General features: G+C 43.5%; 1 protein-coding gene across 2 annotated transcripts; it reads left to right on the top strand.

The window, feature by feature from the left end:
• The first annotated feature begins 125 nt into the window (after window positions 1–125).
• Window positions 126–20,213, top strand: PRKRA (protein activator of interferon induced protein kinase EIF2AK2). 2 transcript variants are annotated; one of them, XM_060256906.1, is made up of 9 exons: window positions 137–351; window positions 6,720–6,764; window positions 7,403–7,572; window positions 8,121–8,202; window positions 10,429–10,507; window positions 11,481–11,598; window positions 13,417–13,523; window positions 18,279–18,453; window positions 18,790–20,213. In XM_060256906.1, the coding sequence occupies exons 1-9, from the start codon at window positions 194–196 to the stop codon at window positions 18,945–18,947; spliced, it is 1,092 nt and encodes a 363-aa protein (XP_060112889.1). In that variant the 5' UTR covers window positions 137–193; the 3' UTR covers window positions 18,948–20,213. The 2 variants fall into 2 exon arrangements, with proteins under 2 accessions (XP_060112890.1, XP_060112889.1); XM_060256907.1 differs by lacking the exon at window positions 6,720–6,764 and having other exon boundaries at window positions 126–351.
• The last annotated feature ends 2,914 nt before the right edge of the window (window positions 20,214–23,127 follow it).

The raw sequence follows: 23,127 nt of genomic DNA, 5'->3' as shown, positions 1-23,127 counted from the left end.
CCATGAGGGCTGCCTGCCTGCAGGATGAAGCGCCACCCTCTTCCATTTTGGCGCGCTGTTCTTGCCCTAGCCTCTCCCCCTTCCACCAGCGGCCAGGCCAAGCATCCTTCAAAGCCTGCGAGGGCGGCCCTTCCCCGAGCCGGCCCCCGGAAGGAACCCCATGCGAAAGGCGAAGAGGGACGGGCTCTGAACGATGCTTCCTGGCGAGGAGGAGGATGAGGAGAAGGAGATGGCGGCCCCCCTGAGCGGCATGGCTCTGGTAGAGGCGCTTCCCTGCCCGGCGATGCCCCAAGAGGGACTCTCGGGCGCGGAGCAGCAGAACTCCACAGCGGCGAAACAAAATCCCCTCAGGTCGGGCGGCCGTGGAGGGAAGGTGAAGCGCGGGTGGGGTGGGGGGCGGGGCATTGTGGGTAACGGCCGTCCGCGCGCGCCGCGCTTTCGGGGGCGCGCGGGAGCAACGGCTTCTCGCAGAACGGGGGGGGGGGGGGGTGGTAGGGGGTGGTGAGGTGAAGCGCGCGGGAGGGAAGGTGAAGCGCGCGGGAGGAGGCATTGTGGGTAACAGCCGTCCGCACGCGCCGCGCTCTCGGGGGCGCGCAGGAGCAACGGCTTTTCACAGAACGGGGGCGGGGCGGGGTGGTTAGGCGAGAGCGGCCGCTGAGGGCCGCCGGCCGGGAAAGAGCTTCTCTCGTCGCTTCTCGCTGTCAGGCGGGAAAAAAGCAGCCATCCCGGGTGGCCATGGATGTCCCGCCCTTCTTCATTTCGTTAACGGGGATGTCTGGGTCACTCCTCACCTGTAGGCCCGGGGCCCGTGTCTCTCCAGGGGTACCCATGGATGTAGATTGCCAATCCCCGCCCCCCGCCAGGTTTGGACTAAATAGGACTGCCAGGTCTGTGTTGGAAAATACCTGGAGACTTTGGGGTTGGATCTGGGAGAGGGCGGGGTTTGGGGAGGGGAGGGGCCTCATTCACAGGGCTTTTTGTAGCAGAAACTCCTTTGCATATTAGGCCACACCCCCTCAATGTAGCTAATCCTCCACCTACTTACAGGGTCTACTGTAAGCTCCAGAAGGATTGGCTGCATTGGGGTGTGTGGCCTAATATGCAAAGGAGATCCTGCTACAAAAGAAAGCCCTGGGCCTCACCATGGCACAAAGCAGCCATTTCCCCCAGGGATGTTGACCTCTGCCAGCTGGAGATCAGTCGTAAAAGTGGGAGATATCCAGGCCTCACCTGGAGGCTGGCAACCCTAACAGAGTGCCAGGAGTTTGCCCAGGGAAGCCTGCGCTCAGTAAAAGGATGCTTCTCAGTTCAGGCCCAGAGACTAGGGTGCTCTTAGGATTGCCAGGTCTGTGGAGCCAGTAGAGGACGGAGTTTGGGGAGGGGCCTCAGCATAGTACAATGCCATAGAGTCCATCCTTTAAAGCTGTGCTCCTAGCCTTTTTGGCACCAGGGACCAATTTTGTAGAAGACAGTTTTTCCATGAACCGGTTTGGAGGTGTGTACTGGGGATTTTGCTGCCCCAAAGCCACATCCCAAGTCCCCCCCCCCATGGGGGGGTCTTTAAATGAGGGGTAAGCAAAGGTCGCTGCTGCACTGCCCCTTCTGGCTACCCAGACCCCAGGTGGATGAAAGAGGTGGTGCTTTGGAGTGAGGCCATGACCTCTGCCTACCGGGTCCCAGGCGGGCAGAAAGGGCGGCAGGGCTGCTCTGCCTCACTCCAAGGCTGCCTCTCCTGCAAGAGGAGGCAGCTTTGGAGTGAGGCCAGACTGCCTTTTTCATCTGCCCAGGTCTGGAGTATTCACTTGCAACCAACTGGATCCTGGACAGGTGGAAGGGGCAGCAGGGCTGCTCTGCCTCACTATGAGGCTGCCTCCCCTGCAAGAGGAGGTAGCATCAGAGCAAGGCCACACTGCCTCTTTCATCCACCCAGGTCCTGGGTGGGCAAAATGGGTGGCTGGGCTGCTCTGCCTCGCTCTGGGGGTTGGGGACCCCTGCTTTAAAGCAGCCATTTTCTCCAGGGGAGCTGATCTCTACTGGCTGGAGGTCAGTTGTAAAAGTGAAAAATTTCCAGGCCCCACTTGGAGGCTCCATATCAGCTAAGGGTGAATGTTTGCAGTGATTTCCATACAGACATAAGTTCTTGAATATAAGATTGCAAGCTCTTTGGAGCCTGCTTTGGCCCCACTTGAAAAGTAATAATGATGATTAAGATTGTAAGTTCTCTGGAGTTCAGGTTAAAGGTCCCATTTCAGAGTGTTACCAAGACTATATAGTTATCCATTCATCTTTGGACCTGATGAAGATTTGAAACTGGACTTTGGATCAGCCAACCGTTGTCCATATATTTGGGATTCATTTCTGGAATTTGTATATCCGTATATTTGGAATTAGTGTCTTTTGATTTGTATGACTGGCTACTAAATTACTCTTATTGTTGTGTTGTTGTACCTGGAGCAGTGTATTTTTTATTTGGATTCTCCACACTGCAGTCCATTGTTTTGACTACCCACCTGGTGGCTGGCAACTACAAAACTGGAAAAGGATGGGGAGGCGGCTTAACCCACCCCAAAGTATGTGCAGAAGTCACCCTAAATGAAGGTAAATAGATCCACAGGAAAGGTTGTGTAGCAACCTATGATCACCTGTAAAATCATCCCCTCCCCCAAAGTAAGATTGGGCAGAGGGGAAGTAAACACCAGAAGGATGGGCAAAGGGGATCCACCTGCAGGAAAACCGCAGCTCGCTTTGGATCCTGGTTCACAGTTTGAAAACTACTGAATTAATAGATTGGTAAAGACAGGGCACAGAGGCAGGCAATGGCAAACCACCTCTGAATATCTCTTGCCTTGAAAACCATTTTTTTTATCAATCAGTCAATATTTATTAGAGTCAGAGACCAACATAAGTTTGCAACATCTCTTAAAATCATCTAACATCCATAAAACTCAGAAGTCTAAAAGTCTATTTCAGTAATTCCAAACATTTCCCCTTTCTAATTGCTAAAGTTCAGAATTTTGCAACCCATGAATTACCGGTTTCTGCATATTTTCTAAGAGATATTTCCAGAGTACTTCAGTCCTAAAATTGATACAATATTCCAGTGGTGTAAATTTAGAGAGAAGTGGAATAATTAGTAGCAGTCTTTCTTCTTGATAACCCTTTGTGATTTCTGTGTTAGATACAACATGACAGCACTTTCCTCCATTATATACAAATAAAGGGGGGGGGGGTGGCTTGGTTTTGAAGTCCAGCCTTCTAAATATAGCATAGATCCAGGTGGGCAGCTGTGTTGATCTGAAGTAGTAGAACAGTGTTTGAGTCCAGTGACACCTTTAAGGTTGTCAAAAGTTTTATTTGAGGTATGAGCTTTTGTGTGCGTATGCAGTTCCTCAGATACATTGAAATTAACAGTCCATGTGTATAGGCAGAGGGTAAACAGCAAATTAGCATACAACATTATGAGGAAGTTTTAGCAGATGCTAAGACCAGCAGAAATATCATGCAAACTTTATATGTTATTTAACATCTACATGTGCCCCCTTGGTCCAGGGGTTTGGGTTGGGTTGTCATCAATATGCAAATGACACTCAGCTTTATCTGTTGCTGGACTCCACATCCGTATATTTTGGATAAGGTATTAGGGCCATGGTTGGATGGTTGTAGCAGAGCCAGATGAAGTTGAATCCAAAAGACAAATAAGTAGGTTCTAGATCAAACGAAGCCTGTGCTTTCACTAGAAGCTAAAATGACTAAACAGGCTATTGTACTTTGGTTGCATTATGAAAATAAAAGAATTGCTGGAAAAGTTGAAGGCACGAGAACTAGCAGAAGGCCCAGCAAGAGATGGATTGACTTAATCAAAGAAGCTATAGTTGCCAAGGCTGTTAATGGTAGGATGTTTTGGAGGTCGCTAGTTCATAGGGTTTCCATAAGTTGGGAGAAACTTGATAGCACATAACACACACAGAGGAGTTTTTGTAGACTTGCTGGTTATCAGAATTAAAGCTGTTAAAATTCTACCGCTTCATCAGAATATTCTACAGACACAAGATGATTCGCTGGAAATGTAGATTGGAAATCTATGCAAAGGTTGGACTGAACAACAACCGTAGAGAAGACCTGTCCTGTAAATTACTTTATCTTTATATGGCAATCCAAATAGTTGCCAATTTCTGTAAAATTAAAAGGATCATACTTGACTGTATTCACAGTTGTGCTATATAGGGATCTGCTTTGGGCTAGGGGTTAATGCATTCCACAGATTGGGGCTTCATGTCTACATGCCATACACTTTCCCCATACGTTCCCATACGTTCACTTAGGAAGTAAATCCCTCTGTTTTTACTTCTGTATGACCATATTGGTGACTGAATTATAATCACCCACACCTTTTGTGGCACTATCTACACAATTTTAGTCTCTCTTCTTTTCTGTCACTTTATTCCCCACACTCTCACTCTAGTCCTTAATAAAATACAGCTGCAGTCCTAAGAACACTTGTGCAGGAGCTTAAAAAATTGAATAAAATGGGACTCTCTTCTGAGTAGACTTCTTTAGGATTGTTCCCTATATCAAAATTTTAATAGAAGAATTTGTATAGCTTTGAGTACTGAATTGAAATTTTCTTCTTTGTATCTATAAGGTATGTACAGCCCTGCAACTGACTTATGCTTTCTTACCCAGCTAGTTCTTCCAGTTTAATTTTTTTCTGTAAGAAATTTTTCTTCTGTTCCCATCCATGAAGCCTTGTGTTGAGCTTAATTGATTTTTTAAAAATACGCAACTATATTTTCCCCAAACTTTATTTCCTTGTATTTTTAGCATTTTTTCCATCATAAAATGCTGTATCAGCCTTTGCTTTACTTGATATTTATAGTCCAATGAGCCCGGAGATTGAAAGGCAAAGCTCAGATTGAAGCTTGAATTGGAGATTTGCTTTATGCAGATTTTTATTAAAAACGTTGCTTTGGCAGTGGCTGCTTCTGCAGCACAAGAATCTTCACAATATGACTGAAATTAAACTGCTGCAATCATAGCTGTGGCAGCTAATTTATGGCTACATCCACCACACTGCATCTGAATTCCAAAGATGCCGAAGGCTCAAAAAGTTGGGGACCCCTGTTATAAACATTGTTAGATTATGAACTCACAACAATAATCTGTTGTTCATGTACAGAACCTAATTTGCTTTTTATGCATGGTAAATGATGATGATAACAGTGTCCCAAGTGACTAGGCCAGCTGCAAAATCTGGCTTCACTTCTAGTTCTACTGTCACACCCTAGCTCCCCTGTTGCTGTGTCCCCTCTGGTGGCTGTTGTCGCACCTTCCCAGGAGATCTCTGAAAACAGCCAAGCGTCTCAGAATGGGAGAGGCCAGGTTTTCGTCACCCTCTTGGCCTTTTCCCCGGTTGGGTCCTGCTTCACTGTGTCCCTCTCTCTGAGCTTCAGCAGCTTCCAGCACAAGAACTCTTCCTTGTCCCAAGTTCAGGCTTTCCTTGATACCTCTCCCAGCTCCCTAGCCTCCCCCCACCACACCACACCCCACCCCCGTTGGCCCCTTTGCACCTCCCTCCTTTATATACAAAGGCGCCTAGCCAGAGCCCTGAGCTCAGCTGTGCTTGCTGGGCCTGCTGTGGACTGGCAGGATGGCTCCCTCTGTTAAGCAGCAGGCCCTATGAGCCTGCTGTGGTCTGGGAGAGGCCGGTTAGCTTCGTATCGGGACCATGACACCTGTGTTGGGTATAGCTGAGCTCTTCTGGCCTTGTGCTGCTTCCCTGTTTGCCTGTGGCCACCTAGGGGTAGGGTACTGCTCTGTCCAAGTCAGGAGTCTGGCCCAACAGCCACATGTTGGCTCCGGCTCCAGTTCTTTGGGAAGGGCCCACTTCGGTCAGCTGGACATCACCATGGGCCTTCAGCTAGCTTGCCCACTTGCCTCCATCTTCGGTGGGTGCATGGGGTGTGGAGCCACTTGTTTCAGGGCCGGTCAGCTCATCTCGGGGGTGGCGGGGTCACAGCGTGAGTCACATCCAGGACACCTACAAGTAACCTGGCTGGCAACCACACTCACGTTAGTTTTCAAACTGGTGTCTGTGTTTGTAAATTACAGGTGAGTACCACAGAAAAACTCAGTCACAGTTTCCCTGTTCACATTTCCAATGTAGGATGTGAAGCAAGGACTCTTACATCTGCTAGCAGTCAGACCCCAATCACAGATATGTAGTTGGCATCCAGAGAGAAAAGCCCAAATACCCTTCCTATATAATATCATTTCAAATATCATATTATACAAGACACTGCATGGCCCAAATATAACCCCAAATACAGCCTGGGAAGCTATTTAGAAGTTATTCAAAAGGCTGATTTACAAAACATTTCCACCCCAAGAGGTAATGCATACTATATAAGAATGGGGTTTTCAGGAAAAACAGTGCCTTACTTTACATTAACCTCTTTTATCCCCAAACCTGCTTCCCCTTTGGCAGCATATCCATAACAACCTAGATGTTAGTATATTGCTAGCAACCTAGAAGTGTCTCCTCTCCTGAATTGGGGGGCATCTATATTAACAGAGCTCTGATCAGTTCTTTGATCTACCTCTGGGAGAGCCATCAAACATTTGTTCCAGTCCTTTGTTCCTGGGACAAACGTGTTATATTGCCTCAGGGAACATGTTTTCTATAAATACAAGAAACTCATCCTAAATATGTGTGTTTTCAGCCTCACACCATATGCTGGTTGCACAGACGTGAATCTACAAGGATGGTAAATATTGCCTATCCTGAACCACAATTTCCTCACCACTACCTTTATTTATTTGTGGTTAGCTCTTGTGTGTGTGTTTTTGTTTTTATTATGTTTCAGTAAAATACTGTCAGTTGAACATCAGCCTGGTTTATCTGAGAGTTCTCTGAAGAAAGGATCCTGGTACACATCTTATGGAGATCCCTGTGTTAACTGCCTCTTGTTAGCTAATTTTCTCAGTAAATTATTAGACAGTTCGGGTAACACATCTGCCTTCCTTGTATTGACAATTTTAGCAGTCACATGTTACCACAAAGTGACCTTATCTTAATCTTCAAAATGTTACAGGACTCCTGTTTGTTTTCACTGCAATAGACTAATGTAGCTATCATTCTCTGATTTATTTTCCCATGATTTTTCTTTCTTACAACAACACCTGCAAGTGGTCAAAGAAGTGCAACTGTTGAAGTGTGCTGATTTTACCATCTGAATTTTGTGAATGAAAAGCGTGGCATGACATTTTAAAAGCGAAACATTAATTTTCTTAATATTTATGTCGCTACATGAATTAGCAATAACTGCCGCCAAACTAAATGCAATTTCCATTTTCCCCCTTGGTGTTAATAAATAAATACTGTTCTTCTTTTGTCTTCCTGCAGCTTGGAGGAAATTATTAAAGCCAATCCAGAGAAAACACCAATTCAGCTGTTACATGAGTACTGCACAAAGGCTAACATCACTCCTGTGTATGAATTTGAAAAAAATGAGGAACAAATGCATCTGCCTGTCTTTACCTTTAAAGTTAGCTTGGGAGAAATAACCGGAACAGGTTTGTAACAGTACTGTGTGTTGAGTTTCAAATCCCAAATTTCCTTTTGCCTAATCCTGACCATAAAGCATACTCCTTCCTTCTATCCTGATCCCTGAACATACCCCACTAATCTTACTCCTGTATCCAACTACCTCCTATACCCTCCATGAACTACCTCCTACACCCTTCATGAACTATTTTGGAGTTTGGTTATTACAATAATCGAAATAATGATTGAGAGGAAATGGGTATTAGGAGCTATAGGAAGAAATGGGGGGGGGGTTAAAAGAGAGGTGGGATCAGAACCACCTCTTGGGCATGCAAAATAGGGTGAGTGCCCCCCAACCCTGCACTTGAGGCCCCAAAGACACTGCTGGGCAGGAGGTCTACTCAGTACTAAATCTGGTCCCTGTTGTGTCAGCAGTTAGCGGAGTAGCTTTTAGGGTGGAAGGGAATTCAATTTTTAAATTATGCTTAGGCCAAAAAAATGATACTTCAAAGTCCACTATGCCAGTTTTATGGTGTGCAGTCAGTAAAACAAACACACAGTGTTTTATTCCACCCAGGAGAAGGTTCCAGCAAGAAAAGTGCAAAACATAAAGCTGCGGAAGCTGCACTGAACATGTTAAAAGACAATCCTAATCTTTGGTGAGTTTGGTTTTGATCCTTGTGACACAGTGTTACTAATGAATAGATTCTGAGGGAAAATAAATATAAATACTCAATTCATTAGTTGAAACCATTTATTTTTGAAAAGGATTTTACAAATGTAGAAGAAAAGGCAGTGACTGGCTTTTTTGTAGCAGGAACTCCTTTGCATATTAGGCCATACCCTCTAATGTAGCTTATCCTCCAAGAGTTGACAGGGCTCTTAGTATAGGGCCTACTGTAAGCTCCAGGAGGATTGGCTACATCAGGGGTGTGTGACCCAGGACTGGCTACTCCCATCAACCCAAAGTGCCCCTCCCCTCATGCCACCCCCAACTTAACTGTATGCCGCAAGGCCACGCTGCAGTGGAATCACCACAGACATGGCCTCACAAGCAGCCACACTGTGCTGACGCAAGTGTCGGTTACACCAGCATAACTGAGACTTACACTGATGTAGCTGACACTTATGCCAACATAGGGTTAAGTTTGCTCCCAGAGTGATTTCAGTCCCCTCCCTCAGGATTGCTCTGGTAGCTTCCCCCCCCCCCCCCCCATAGTATCTGGGACTGCCAGACAATTCACTGTGTAAAGGGAGGATCTCAGGGTATTTCTGGCACACACGGGGTGCGAGAACCCCTAGAAAGGCAGTACGCCTTTCATGCATGGGGAGGGGGAGCTGGTAGAAGCTGGTGCCCAGTTTGAAACAACAGCAGTAGCCAGTAAATCCCCACCTTTCATCTTGGTCATTTTGTGAGATGGGACTTCTCGTGAGAGGACTGGAAGCTGTGTACAGCCTGCCATGCCCTGTTAAATTAAAGAGGAAAAGTGTATCAGTCTGAGGAGAGATGCTTCATCTCCTAACCTGGATGGCCGCTGAGAAGATAAATAATTTGCTAGAGCTTTTAATGGAGTGTAAGTTGCAGGTATTTATTTGGTCAGGATGAATTGTGGATTTATTTTTACTTGGATGTTTAAAATAATTTAAGCTTCCCTAAGCCATAGGGAAGGATGGGGTATAAATGTTTTAATAAACAAAATAAAACTAAATAAAAGGGGGAAAGACTCAAGCAACAGAGAGTAATCTTTTATTTTCAGTTCTGGGGCCCCAGGAGTCCTCAAGATTTGGCCACAAGGCATTCATTTGGGGATTAGGCCAGTTTGAAAAGCAACAGTGGGATAGTAGGTTATTTTGCTTTGTGTACAACATATATTGGTTGTTTCCTTGGTCCCTGGCGAATATCAGCAGTGTCTGATCTTCAAATAACTGTTGTTGCAACGTAATTCACTGTGCAATGTTTTCCTGGGAGTAAGTTCCATTGAAGAGAGCTGAGTAGGATTGTAAGTAGACCTTCAGAAGATTGCTCTGTCAGCTGCTATAATCCCTTGGGTGATTTCTCTCTGGTTAGTTAAATAAGCTCCCCCCCCCCCCCAATTCTGCATTTAGATGCACACAAACAACACAGGTTGTTGTTATTTCTCCCTAATGTGACTCCTTCCAACATGCTAGGTGCATTGAAAAACACAACTAGTGATGCATTATGGGAAACTGCCATTAGGCAGAAAAAAGATAACTGTATTCTGGCTACTCATAAATCACTTGCATGCTTCTCTGTGTCATGGTGGGCATCTTCAGTTTAGGATTTTTAAAAATGGATTCTTAATTTGACTCTTAATTTTATATTAATGTTAGAATGGATTTGGAATTTGTGGTGGAAAGTATTTTCAAGTCACAGCCAACTTATGGCGATGCCGTAGGGTTTTCAAGACAGGAGATGTTCAGAGGTGGTTTGCCATTGCCTGCTTCTGCATACCAATACCAATCTTCCTTGGTGGCTTCCCATCCAAGTACTGACCAGGGCTGACCCTGCTTCCCTTCCAAGATCTGATGAGATCGAGCTAGACTGGGCCATCCAGGTCAGGGCATTTGGGATTGAGTGGTAAACTGCAGTACTGCAGTCCAAGCTCTGGTCACAACCCGAGTTTGATCTCGGCAGAAGCTGGATTCAGGTAGCCGGCTCAAGGTTGACTCAGCCTTCAGTACTAAGGTCGGTAAAGTGAGTATCCAGTTTGCTGGGGGTAAAGTGTGGACAACTGGGGAAAGCAATGGCAAACCACCCCGTTAAATTCTGCTTGCACAGGACTACCTTTTCCTCATTTATTAATGGAATGATGCCTGTAATGATTTCTAAACTGCCAATTTCAAGTGTACTGTGTTCATTTTAGTATTTCTATGCCAGACCACATGACCCTTGAACCTTGCAATCAAGCACAGAATCAGACCAATCCTATAGGATTGTTGCAGGTAACTCGTGATTGTATTTCTATTCTAACACATATTTTCTTAAGTATGTTTGAGTTGTAGTGATTAGTTCATTTTATAGTGAATTGCAAGTCAATATTAGGTCCCTGTATATGTAAAAGATTGTCTTTTTTTACTTCTTGGTTGACAGAAAGTGAGAGGGGCCATAGCACAAATGAGGAAGGAGCAGATGGTTCATGTCAGTAGCAAAGAATATATTTATTTATTTATTTTATTCGATTTATATCCCACCCTACCCCACCGAGGTGGGCTCAGGGCGGCTTACAACATAAAAACCAACAGAATCCATTTAAATATAGAGGAGACTACATACAGAATGTATGGAAGGGGGGGAAAGACCACTGGTCAGCATTTCCCAGGCACATTGGTAGATCACTAGGAAAAAATTTTAGGGAAGGATGAACATGGGGAGAGGGTAGTACTAATCTTAAAATGTTGCTAAGCCGTGCAGCATTTTATGAAGTTCGAACCTAAGCATCTACCAATTGTAGGGGCAACCATTCCAAAAATGGGAGGTCCCTACAGACACAAAAACACAATGCCCCTTGAGCTGGTTAAATAGGCAAAGCCAGAATTGGCTTTTTGTTCTGATAAAGAAATAGATTGGGAAATTAGTATGTGGTTGCCAAAAAAAAAACACATTGGCAATGTTCCCTCTAAACTGTAGAGTCTTGTGAGCAAAAACTACTTTGTGAGCTTCTGGCATTAAAGTTGTGAGCTACTGCATAAATTATTGTGCTCTGGGGTGCTTTTTCTTGAGCTAAGACAAAAATGTATGACCTGGGGGCTAAAAATCTGTGAGCTAGCTCATGGTAACTCAGCTTAGAGGGAACTCTGGCACACACTGTGGCATCTATGTACACCACACTGGGGATCACCACTCTAAATGGATCCGTGGCTGTTGTTTTTTCTAAAACCAAGCCAAAGATTTGCTCTTTCTTTCTGTTGACTCCAGGAAATGGCCATTCAGAAGAGATGGAGACTTCCAGAGTATTCATTTGAACAGGAGACAGGACCATCACATATGAGAGAGTTCACAGTGACTTGCAGAGTAGAAACATTGGAAGGAACAGGTACCTATTTCTTTTTGTCAGTAGAAAAGGTAGGATAATCTGAATTTAGCTACAGGTTTGAAAACCCCTAGCAATTTTTATGTACAGTTGTATTATATATGAGCAAATGCTTGACATGGGAGATATCATCAGAATGCTTAGGGTGCAGTCCTTTCTTGTGTAGATGCACTGCCTCACTTCACTGGAGTTGCATTTCTCTTCCCTTTCCCCACCCCACCCCCCACCCACAACAGCATGTCTAGAGAGAGCAACAGTTGACTATCCCAGGGAATGAGAGATCTTTGCATGGCTCTCATAGGCCAGTGCTGTTTTCCCTTTCTGCTTGGTTTAGAGAGCAAACCAAATGATGTCTTCTTGGAAAGCAAGTCCCACTTTATTCCTAGGGACTTACTCTCACACAGGTTTTTTGTTTGTTTGTTTTAGGAGTGCAGCCTAATCAGGTTTAAAAAGGTAAAGGTAGTCCCCTGTGCACGCACCAGTCGTTTCCAACTCTGGGGTGACGTCACATCATGACGTTTTCATGGCAGACTTTTTACAGGGTGGTTTGCCATTGCCTTCCCCAGTCATCTACACTTTCCCCCCAGCAAGCTGGGTACTCATTTTACCGACCTTGGAAGGATGGATGGCTGAGTCAACCTTGAGCTGACTACCTGAACCCAGCTTCTGCTGGAATTGAACTCAGGTCATGAGCAGAGAACTCAGACTGCAGCTTTACCACTCTGCACCATGGGGCTCTTATCAGGTTTACTCAGAAGTAAACCTTATATTGTTCAATGGGAATTTCTCCCTGGAAGGTGTCCTTGGGACCACAGCCTTAGTTAATGTGTTCTAGAGAAGGAAAGAAACATGGGACTCTTAATGCACATGAGTGCTGAACCCATTCAGGCTGGATTGTGCCCATCAAGTGCAATGCCAGACCATTCAGTCTCACACATAAATGGTTTTTCTCCTCTCTTTTGAACAGTTTTCACAGCTGGCGAAATTCTGTTATTTGGCCTAAATATTGCCTAATTTAAATACTCTGTTGGATTTGCTAATTCTGCTGTGAGAAATCATATCTACAAATCAGGACAACGTTCTGAATAAAATTGCTTATCTACCACATTGAAATAGGAAATTGGTCATCTGAATGCCAGGCTGTTGTCTTCTCAATTGTATCAACAGAAACTATTTTGTGAGGCAGCTTTAATATATCTGCTGCTTTCAGAAAATGTCTGATTGATATACCAGGAATGTTTTGCAATTAAAATTTGGAAGTGACCAGTTGAACTGCAGTGTAGAGATTTTAGTACCAAATGCTACATGTACACCAACATATATTACTTGCTTACTTACAGTTCTTCAGTTGTGAGGCAAAGTAGCCTGAGGGGATACCTTAGATTCACATTTGTCATTGCAGAGATGCTGCTGAAATCTGCATTTCAAGATTTCCAGAAAGGATGGGGGTGGGGGGTTATTCAGCCTTCCATATGTCTCCTCCCTCCATCTGATCTTTGCTCCCAAATTAAAATTCTCTACTCGACCATTAAGTGGTACGTAGGATCTCATCCCAGATCTTCAACTCCACTGTATGCTCAGGTAATCCTGGATTCAGCACCCCTTTTCTGATCTGTGTGCACCTGTGACATCTGAGATCAGGTAGTGGCTAGAGGGGAGCTGACCAGATAACAGTTCAAATCTGCATGTGTAATAAGAGAAATATCAGCTATAAGTTTGAGGGTCGTTGCCTTCGGAGTTTGGTTGCCTTGTATGACTTTATCCCAATTTTGGCTCTCTGTTTATTCGCATCATCTTTGGCTTTGTTTTTTTTTTGTGCAGGGACAGCGACCTCTAAAAAATTAGCAAAGCGAAATGCTGCTGAGAAAGTACTTGATAAACTTGATGAACTCTGTAATTCTTTTGGAGACAGTATCAATTTTTTTTCAGTAAGTAATTCATTAAATTACATAGGAACTGCACAGTCAAATATAATAAATATATTTTCCCTTTTCATAATTCACCATATATCACAGAACGGATCTCTTGCCTGGGAGGGGGGGGTGAGTTTCAACACTTACCTGCTACCCGGACTTTCTTCACCTAGATGCCAGGTTCTCCTTCCTTTGGTGATAACCTAGGGCAAGGATGTCACACTTATTTGTTATGCGGGCCAAATCTGATACAAATGGGACTTTGTGGGGCTGGGCCATGTGTGTCATAAAACGGAATGCTAGGTAGCAGAGATATAAACTTGATAAAGGTTGCAGACAGACACAATAAAAAGATATTAATTTTTCACTCAAAATACAAACGTACTTAAAAGTCTTGCAGTATTTTGTTTAAAATGGAAAGGTGGGAATAGTGGAATTGGCAATGCTTTTTTAAAAATAAAATGTCAAGAAAAAGCACAAAGATCACAGCAGAAACTAAAAGTATAAAATGCTCTGAGCTTAGGAAAACAAGAAATGGCTGGGCATTGCAGCTTCTCCCCCACCCCCTGGTTTACTCAGATTGGCAGTGGCTCTCCAGTGCAATATCCCTTTTTGGCTGTGAGTTCCCAAGTTAGAGTACTCATTAGGCACCATTCCATTCAAGTCCATTCAGCAGAAACAAGCTGGCTTAAAGCATCAACCCTTTATTTGCAAGGACACAACTCCAGGAAGCAACTGGCCTCAGGAACACTGAAAGGTGAAACTGAGCTCCACTCCATTGCAACACATTGCGGAACAAACAAAGTTGCAAAGAAAACATAGAATGGATTATCTCTGCGACCCCAGAAAAGCTTCCTGCTGCAGCTGGCAAAGACAAGGCAGAAGGAACTGGGAATTTTGACAGCTTCAGAGCTTCAAAGGGTGAGGACAGGAGGAGGAGGAGGCGGGAGAAAAGAAGCGCAAGCCTGATTAAAGCCTTAGGTGGGACAGTTCTGGCCTGTTGGATGGATATTTGACACCCTTGGCCTAGGGACTGCAGTCCTGGGCCACGGGTATTAGGGAGAAAGTACCATTGATTGAACTGCAGGACTTACTTCTGAGTGAACATGCATAGCATTCAGCTGCACATCTGTCCCAATAATAAACATAGTTCTGCTTGGATAATGCACACCTTGCTTCTCTGAAAGGTAGAGGGAAATGTATGTCATCACCTTGGCCACTAAGTTCCTAAACTAGTGTCATTCATTTTCTAACAGATCCCAATTGTTAACTTGGTATCAGTTTGGTAACATGCTTTACAATAATAGCGAAAGGTTTTTTGTGTGCTGTAGGTGATAGAAGAAGCAGGTTTATTTTCATAAACTCCTGTGTGCAGGAGATAAAGTTAATACAGATTTCATTGGGTTGGATTTTATCAGTTTTCTTGCTACTGCAGTCCCTTACAACTTCTTTTATGCAGCCCCCACGATCCCTAGCATAGGTTTTTCAGGGGTCAAAAGGGACCCACACTCCTTGTGCTACTAGAAAAACTGGAAGAATCTCAACTGTTATTGATAAGAAGCTGGTCTAAGACAGGGGTGTCAAGCATTAGCCCGGGGGCCGAATCATTCCCCTGAGCAACTGACTGTCATCTATTTCCTTCTCCCTCTCTCTTGCTTCCTTCTGCATAACAGCTTGCTCAATCACACAGGAGCTACAGAGCAAAGTCTCTATTTTCTCCATTGGCTGAGGCTCCTCCCTTGGAGAGGGAGGGGAGGCGAGGCAGAGCTTGCTTTGCCAGGCTCTCTCAATTGCACAGAGCTACTGAGCTAAGCTTCCTTCTATTGGATGAGGCTTCTTGGCCCCTTGGGGAAGGACGGAAAGAGCTAGAGCTTCCTTTGCCCACTTCCCTGGATCCCATGGGAAAGATAGAAAGAAAGCATCTTTAAGACCAATGAATGCTAATTTTTTAAAATTATTAATTGTGTTTGTCTGTGACCTTTATATATCTGCTACCTAATCTAAAATAGGTACACACAGCTCAGCCTGATATGGCCCAGCACAGTCTCATGTATGTCAGATCTGGCCCTCATAACAAATGAGTTCAATAGCCCTGGTCTAAGATGCTATTCAAGCACAGTCATTTCTGCTTCTCTGAAAAGTGAGGGATTCAGAGATCTAATCTACGAAGACTTCAGAATCTTGGAGCCCTTTCATGGCAGGAGCATACAAGCATATTACTATGGCCTTGTAGCAACAGAAGTTTGTTATTTCTCTGAAAGTTATGTTTCCCTCTTGGTTTGCTGTTAACTTGAAGTAACCCTGGACTTGCACTGCATAGGGATTTGGGATGAAACCAGGGTTGCCAACTTTTGAACTGGTCCCTTTAATATCACAAGACATTGTGATATTATTGGCATATATAAAAATATAAAATAGGGGGTTGGCCTGGTTATAGATTAAAAGAGTACAAAATCCATAGCAGAATGAAATTAGGATTACAAGATAAAAGTAGCAACATAATAAAACCTGATACACAGTACTACTTATCAGGACTAGTGACCATTGCTTTGTAAAAAAAACCTTTGCTACTAATTCAGTTATTTCCGGATCAGAAAGCTGAAAAAGCACCATAAAATCATCAGCGATCCCTAAAATTTGGGCCAATATGGAGTATAAAAGATCCCGGTGGGAAGCCAAATAGAGAGGACATTGGAGAACAACATGGGTGACAGCCACTTGCTTACCAGTGGAGTCCCAGACACTTAAAAACCCTTTAATATCCATGTGAGCTGCAAGCAATCAGCAGGTACTGTTACTTAACTTTGTGCCATTGGAAAACTTCAGTTGCTCATTTGCACTCATTAAGTCTCTGCTATAGGTACAGGACATTTTTTTTTCCTGTCTAGCTTGCAGCCTTAGAGGAAATTAGGGTTGCTAGTTTGTTTGTTTTTTTTAAAGAAAATCTGCCTTTAATGGCAGCCTCATATGCAGTGGTGGTGCAGCAGCAGTTCAAGTGTTGCATTAGGTTCATATCCTTTCTCCCATGGATACTTGCTGGTTGACCTTGGCCCGCCAGAGACCCTCAATCTAAGCTACTCCAAAGGGGGGTGATGTGAGGAGAGGAGAATGATGCAAGCCACTTCAGGTCCCTCACGGGGAGAAAGGCATGGCATAAACGCCATCTGTAACCAAATGGTAATTAGCACCGAACTGTTTTATATTGTTTAATTAATACTCAACTGTTTTATTGTGATTTTATTATATGTTGTGAGCCGCCCTGAGCTTGCTTAGGCGGGGAGGACGGGATATAAATCAAATCAAATCATAAGCCAAGTCAACTAAAATTGTTAAATAGATCTGATTTTTCCTGGTGTGTATAGTGACAGGAGAAACTTGCTGCATTGCTTCCTAAACCAGTTAAAGCCACAGCGGCACAGCGTGCCGGGGAAAAAGATGAAGAAAAAAATCGTTTTGAAAGTTGGAAGGGAATACTATGGAAGGCAGTATTAAAAGCAAGTTTTATATGAGAGTAGAAAAAGAAAGAGAAGAGAATACATATAGAAAATAAGATGTAAATAAATAGAAACGTAACTTGGTGTCAGTTTGTTGCAGGACTTCCCATTGCATTTATGTGCTGTGCCTCATGCCAGAATTCAGTGAAATTTCCATCATGAGCTACACTGTAGCTCCTGCCTCAGCTGGCAATGGTTTGTTTGCATAAAGTCCTCTTTAGGATCCCTGACCTCATCCTCTGTAGAGCTCTATCCACGCCACAGCCTGTTGCCAAACCTATCAGAGAGGCGATCATTGGAACTGCTCTGATACTGTTGCCTGTCTTTTTCTCTCCTTCCTCCGCTGTAGAAGAACCTTTGTTCCCCCCTCCCCCTTTGCCACATTCTACCATCATCCAGAAGTGAGAAGCCAAAGACAGGTCCTTTGCTTTTAAATGTTCTCAGAGGCTGGGTACAGACAGCCAGTTCCATGTGCACTGGAGGCACCCCAAATTGGGCCATCCCAAAACGGAGCAGACTAATCCCAGTCAGACGCTCTCATGTAAGGGGCCCATATCTCATGTGGGTGCGCTTTGGCATGATCAGACAGTTGTTGCACACAATCCCCTTAGCACAAGTTTGGGTTTCTTTTTTTCCCTTACATTTTTTATTAGCCATGCACTCATGTGCTCTGTGAAAGTGAGTTTAAAAAAACAAACAAACCAGTGAGTGCCTAGTGCAGATTGGTGGGTTCACACTGCCAAACTGCCTCGCTTGTGTGCTCCCTCGTTCAGATGCCTGGAAAGACAGATGGAGTGTGGCAGAAGAATTTGCTACCACTTCCCAAGCGGTAGCTATTTGATCTATCTCAGAGACATTGGAGGATGGGGTGAGTGTGAGAGCAAGAAGGGCGGCAGCTGTGCCTGTCTGACCTTGCTTTTTTAATCCACCTAGGGACTGTGCCTATGTTGGCTCAAATTGGCTATCTGAATTCAGCCACAGTTTCCCATTTCCCTTCACTGCTGCAAGCAGCAGCAGTCAACAGTGATTGACTAGGTGGGTTCCAGTGACTGACAGTCAAGAGTAGCCTTTCGCAAGCTAGAGTTTGCCAGCTGTCAGCTAGCTCATTGTGAACGGTAACTCAGTAGAAGAGAAGACGTCGTTCTGAACATTTTAAGTGTGCCTCCAAGATGCTGGGTATTGGTTGGACAGAATAAAGAAACAGGTACATTGGTTTGCTAAGCACACACCATGTAAATAAAATGTAGTGCAGTGTAATCCTCTTAATTTGTTTCAGGGAATTGAACAGAGCCATAAATTGAGATGTATGCGGGATATTCTTAGGAACTCTTCGGGAGAAAAAATGAAATTGCTGAGGTGGAATCCACTTGGTGTTCTTAGTACCGATTATGTCGAACTTCTTGATGAAATTGCAGAAGAACAAGGTTTTAATGCAACCTATCTGTATCTAGGTAAGCAATGAACAGAGCCATCCTCTTCCTAAGACCTCTTTGTCCCAAGAATAATTTCTGAAGAACTGTACAAGAGAAGTAGGAATTATGGCATCATCATTGTGCTCATTCTCTTTAAATTTTGGCACAGATATAAAGTAGTGTTTCCAGAGCCTTGGTGCATTTTTAAAAAGAAATTACAGCAGTCCTGCTACTAGCTTTCAGAACTTGAATGAGTATGTAGAAAAGCAGGTTGCAGTGGCATAAGGTATTTGGAAAACAGAATTTGTGTCATTGCATTTTACTTGAAAAAAATACAATGTTCCACTAATTGCAAATGCCTCTGTCTAATTTCAGAGGAGCCAAGCATGAATGGACAACACCAGTGTCTTGCAGAACTTTCAACCAGTCCAGTGATAGTTTGCCATGGGACTGGAATCTCCTGGGAGAATGCCAAGACCAATGCTGCTTACAACACACTACAGTATTTAAAGATCATGGCTGGAAGGAAATGAGCTTCAAACAGAGAAAAATATTCAGAGCCAGGGCTTTTTTGTAGCAGGAACTCCTTTACATATTAGGCCACACACCCCTGATTTAGCCAGTCCTCCAAGAGTGTACAGAGCCTAATATGCAAAGGAGTTCCTGCTACAAAAAGAAAGCCCTGTTTAGAGCTGTTTAAAAGTCACATCACATAGCCCCTCTATAATTATTCGCTGTAACAGAACAATAATTTAAATCCATTACTACTATCATTTTGGGTGGTTAGACTCAGAAAGCCTAGCTACCTGCATAGGTGCAGTCATGCAGTGAGAGACATTTGGCTTTCTAGGATGGGATCTGATGTGTGTGTCTCTCATAATCCTTAGGACATTGCCCTAAACTGATGGTTGTTCCCCCATAGACATGAATGTGATTTCTCCTCTCCTTTTCTGTATTGTCTACTAAACTTTTACATTATGAATTCACAAATTCTGTATTATCTTCCTCCTCTGTCAGTAATAGCCAGTGACCAGGGAGGGGCACAGATAAATAAGGAATCAAGGTAATGTTCTGCCATGTATTATGGAGGGGGGAGAACTAGGCATAGCAGCATTTCTGGCAGTGGCAATGTGTTTAGGATAATGTCTTCTTTACCCTCAGAGCACTTTGTTCCCAAAGGCTGGGAGCAGGACTTCCGCACATCACATCCCATTTCACTTGAAATTACTCCTACATACTTGACTTTCCCTATTGCATGTTTCCTTCTTTCTTCCTCCATTCCATTTTCCATATCCTGAGAAAAGGACATTTTGCAATCAGAATAAGTCCCAGTTAAGCTTGATGAGGCAGAAACTATTCGGGTTTTTTGCTATATGTTCTGACAACACTATTTTGCTTTTTCTGGTTGCTTAGTTGGGACAGGGAAGCATTTAGCCCAGAACTGAAGAAAGTTCAGCTGTAGTATCATAAAGTAGCTTTGAGGTTTCACTGCATAACATACTAAAGGTAACAGACTACATATGAAAACTTCTGTACATAAAATAAATTGAAACCAAAGTTGCTAGTATCTGAAATCCCCCAATAAAATTATTGTAAGAGCTTTATGTGATGACCATAGCATAATATGATTTTTTTCTGGTATTTGGATTCCTATCTCATTGTGTGAGCTGTGGCCTTTTTAAGCCTATGATTTGAGGAATGGATTTTATAGAAATAATGGCTTTGTTAACATCACTGTCTTTTTTCATAAAGATATCTATGTGTCAGTCATTCTTTAATAAATTGTTTTAAAGAATAAATTGCAGTAATAAATTTTTATTTTAATGTTAACGCTATGCATCGCTCACCTTTTCAAGCTAGCAGGGTAACTGGGTCTTCTCAGAATTGTACTTTGAGTCTGTTCAGCTGGTCTTACGCTGCAGGAAGATGCTCTTCAGATAGATACCAAGGCAGGTGATGGGATAGCGGAAGAGCAGCAATGCATCCTTCCGAGTAGATCCAGACTAAGGCCCAATTGTGCAGTTCTCCCAAAAGAAAGAGAGCGAGCTGTTTGTAGGTGGCTTTATCCAAGCAGAGTGAGTGTACCTACAGTTGGGTCTTAATTGCTTAACATGATATCATGGTCTATCTCTGAGCAGAAGAATCAGAAGATGCTATTTTGCAGCAGCTCCTTTGATCCTTTTTCACATCTTAAGATTGCCCCAATTGTTGCCTGAAATCATCTAGCTTTGTAATGTGTGCAAATAGTTATTTTCTGAAGTGTTCAGATGCATTGGCTCTTTATGGAACTGGGTACTCATGCGGCAAACACAGTTCACAAATGAATATTTTCAGGTAACAATCCATGTTGGGGAAGGGAACCTGCACAGCTGTACTATATGTAAGTTGGGGCCCAGATACATATGAACCAATGCTCAATAAATATGTAATAAAGGGTATTGCTTAAAAGCATCCCTGGTTAGTTCAAACACTTAGTCTTTATTTCCTATCAAGTTCTTTTTGAAAAGCCAGGATCTCTTACTTGAATATCTGGTTGTTTGGCTATTTTTGTTAACAGATTTCAGCAAAAATAAAGTGTCTTTGTGTTCATTTACAGATGGAATTTCCACATTTGTCAGGACTTTCCAGGTGGTGAGCATTCAACCAGATATTCACTGACACATTAACTCGGGTCGTTTTGTAGAAAAATAGGTGGTGTTCATCCAGGGATTGTTATGCAGCAGCGCCTACTATTCACTGGACAAGGTGGGAAGGAGGAGGTGGAACTGTCAGAAAGGTTCAAGACCAGTGCTCCTGTGAGCTCCCGCTGAATCTGAGGCCTGCATTCACTGATACGAATGTTAAAACCCGACTATCAAGGAACTCGGACCTGAACCCCATGGGTTCTTAGAGCAGTTGCACACAAGTAACCATACTGTTAATTTTAAAAAATATATAAAGTTTATTTCAACTTCTGATAACAAAAGAATTTATTCCACTGCCAACACACCACTAAAGCCATGCAATGAGAAAATAAGAAAGCTAGTTCCACTGTCCAACGCTTTCAGGGCTTGCATTAGACGGCACCAACCTTAAATTCCAAAAGTCAAAGGCCACAGCTCAGGCATTGTCTATGCTGCTAGCAACTGCAGTTCAAGCAGAACATAGTTTAGGCTCCTTGATCAGGATTTCAGCTAGCTTTTCTTTTGGGAGGAAGCTGAATTATATTTTTTGGCCAGGCGACCTCTGGTGAGGATGTCATCCAATCAGAACACATTCTCCAGAGAAGCCTCCAGATAACGTCATCACCCCTGGCTCTGCTCTCCCCATCCTCAGGCTGCAGGTTCTCATGAGAAGTTAATCACGCCACTTCCACCTCTGGCCTTGAAGATAATGTCAGCAAATACTGGGACCACAGAGGTGATATAACTGGAAAAATAGCAAACTCTTTCAATTTACAAAGTAATACAGTATAATTAAACAGTCTTCACCAAATCACCTTCAGTTTCCAATAGGCTTAAAGATACAGTACAACAATGCAGTTGAAAAAACCATCTGGGACACATTCAGGAACGCAACTGCTGACGGATAGAAATTGGTAGAGGCATTCCATAAACAAATATAAAAAACAAAAAACCACAATGCTGGGAGATTTTGGCACTTCAAGTCTACTGAACCTATGAACATGACAAGACGGTCCCTTGTAGAAGGATAGTATATCCAAAACGAAATTGGACCGGTTCTTTTATCGTTTATTAGAAAATTATTATAATTTGTGGACACTAGCTATGTTGTGCACAGGATGGTTTTTTAACTGCATTATTATATTGTATCTTTAAACCTATTGGAAATTGAAGGTGATTTGGTGAAGACTATTTAATTATACTGTATTACTTTGTAAATGGAGAGTTGTTTGCTGTTTTCCCACTTGAAGATGATAACAGCTGTACAGACCAAGAACCAATTAGCAGCAGCTGCAGGATGAACCAGGCCCATTACTGCTCTTTTGCCTCACACCCACCAAAGCACTTTCTGATGTGCAAGCTGCCTGTGGCTGAGATCAGGAACACCTGTACTTACACTAAGTTCAAATGCGGCCTGAGAACACTTACAGGATTGGTAATAGTCTCGCTATGATGAAGGAAAAATAAACAGTGTTAACTTCAGAGGAAAAAGCCTAGGGTGAAAGAGGAGTTATAATCTCTGTGCTTATGAAGGGAGGGGGTAATGCCTTAATAGTATCAGCCAGAATTAACTACTTTTTGCAAGAAACCTGTTCATTCTGAATTTGAAGTGTGTGATTCATGCGCAGCATTCTAAATCAGGGGTGGCCACATTTGCTTAAGGTAAGAGCCACACAGAATAAACACCAGATGTTTGAGAGTAGCAAGGGAGGGAGGCAAATAAATGGGGGGGGGGGAGAGGAAGAGGTTGGAAAGAAAGCAACTTTATATGCCTTCTCTAAGCTGCCAGCTGGTGAAGCAGAGAAATAATGAGGTCCACACAGACTTACTGGTATGGTGAGGTTTACTTTTTGGTACCAAAAGAAGGACTCAGTTGGGCACAGGGCCCCAAAATGACTGAGCTCCATTTCCCTGAGTGCATACAATTTTCTACCAAGCAAGCGAGCGAGTAGGCTGGTGCAAGCTTATCTGATTTCAAAGATCCCACCTCACGGAACTTTCCCCAAGTAAATTTCCATGACATGATTCCTTCACTCTATCTATTTACAGC

This window comes from Heteronotia binoei, chromosome 16 (assembly GCF_032191835.1).
Source record: "Heteronotia binoei isolate CCM8104 ecotype False Entrance Well chromosome 16, APGP_CSIRO_Hbin_v1, whole genome shotgun sequence".
NCBI lineage: Eukaryota > Metazoa > Chordata > Lepidosauria > Squamata > Gekkonidae > Heteronotia > Heteronotia binoei.
This window is presented reverse-complemented; position numbering and strand designations above follow the sequence as displayed.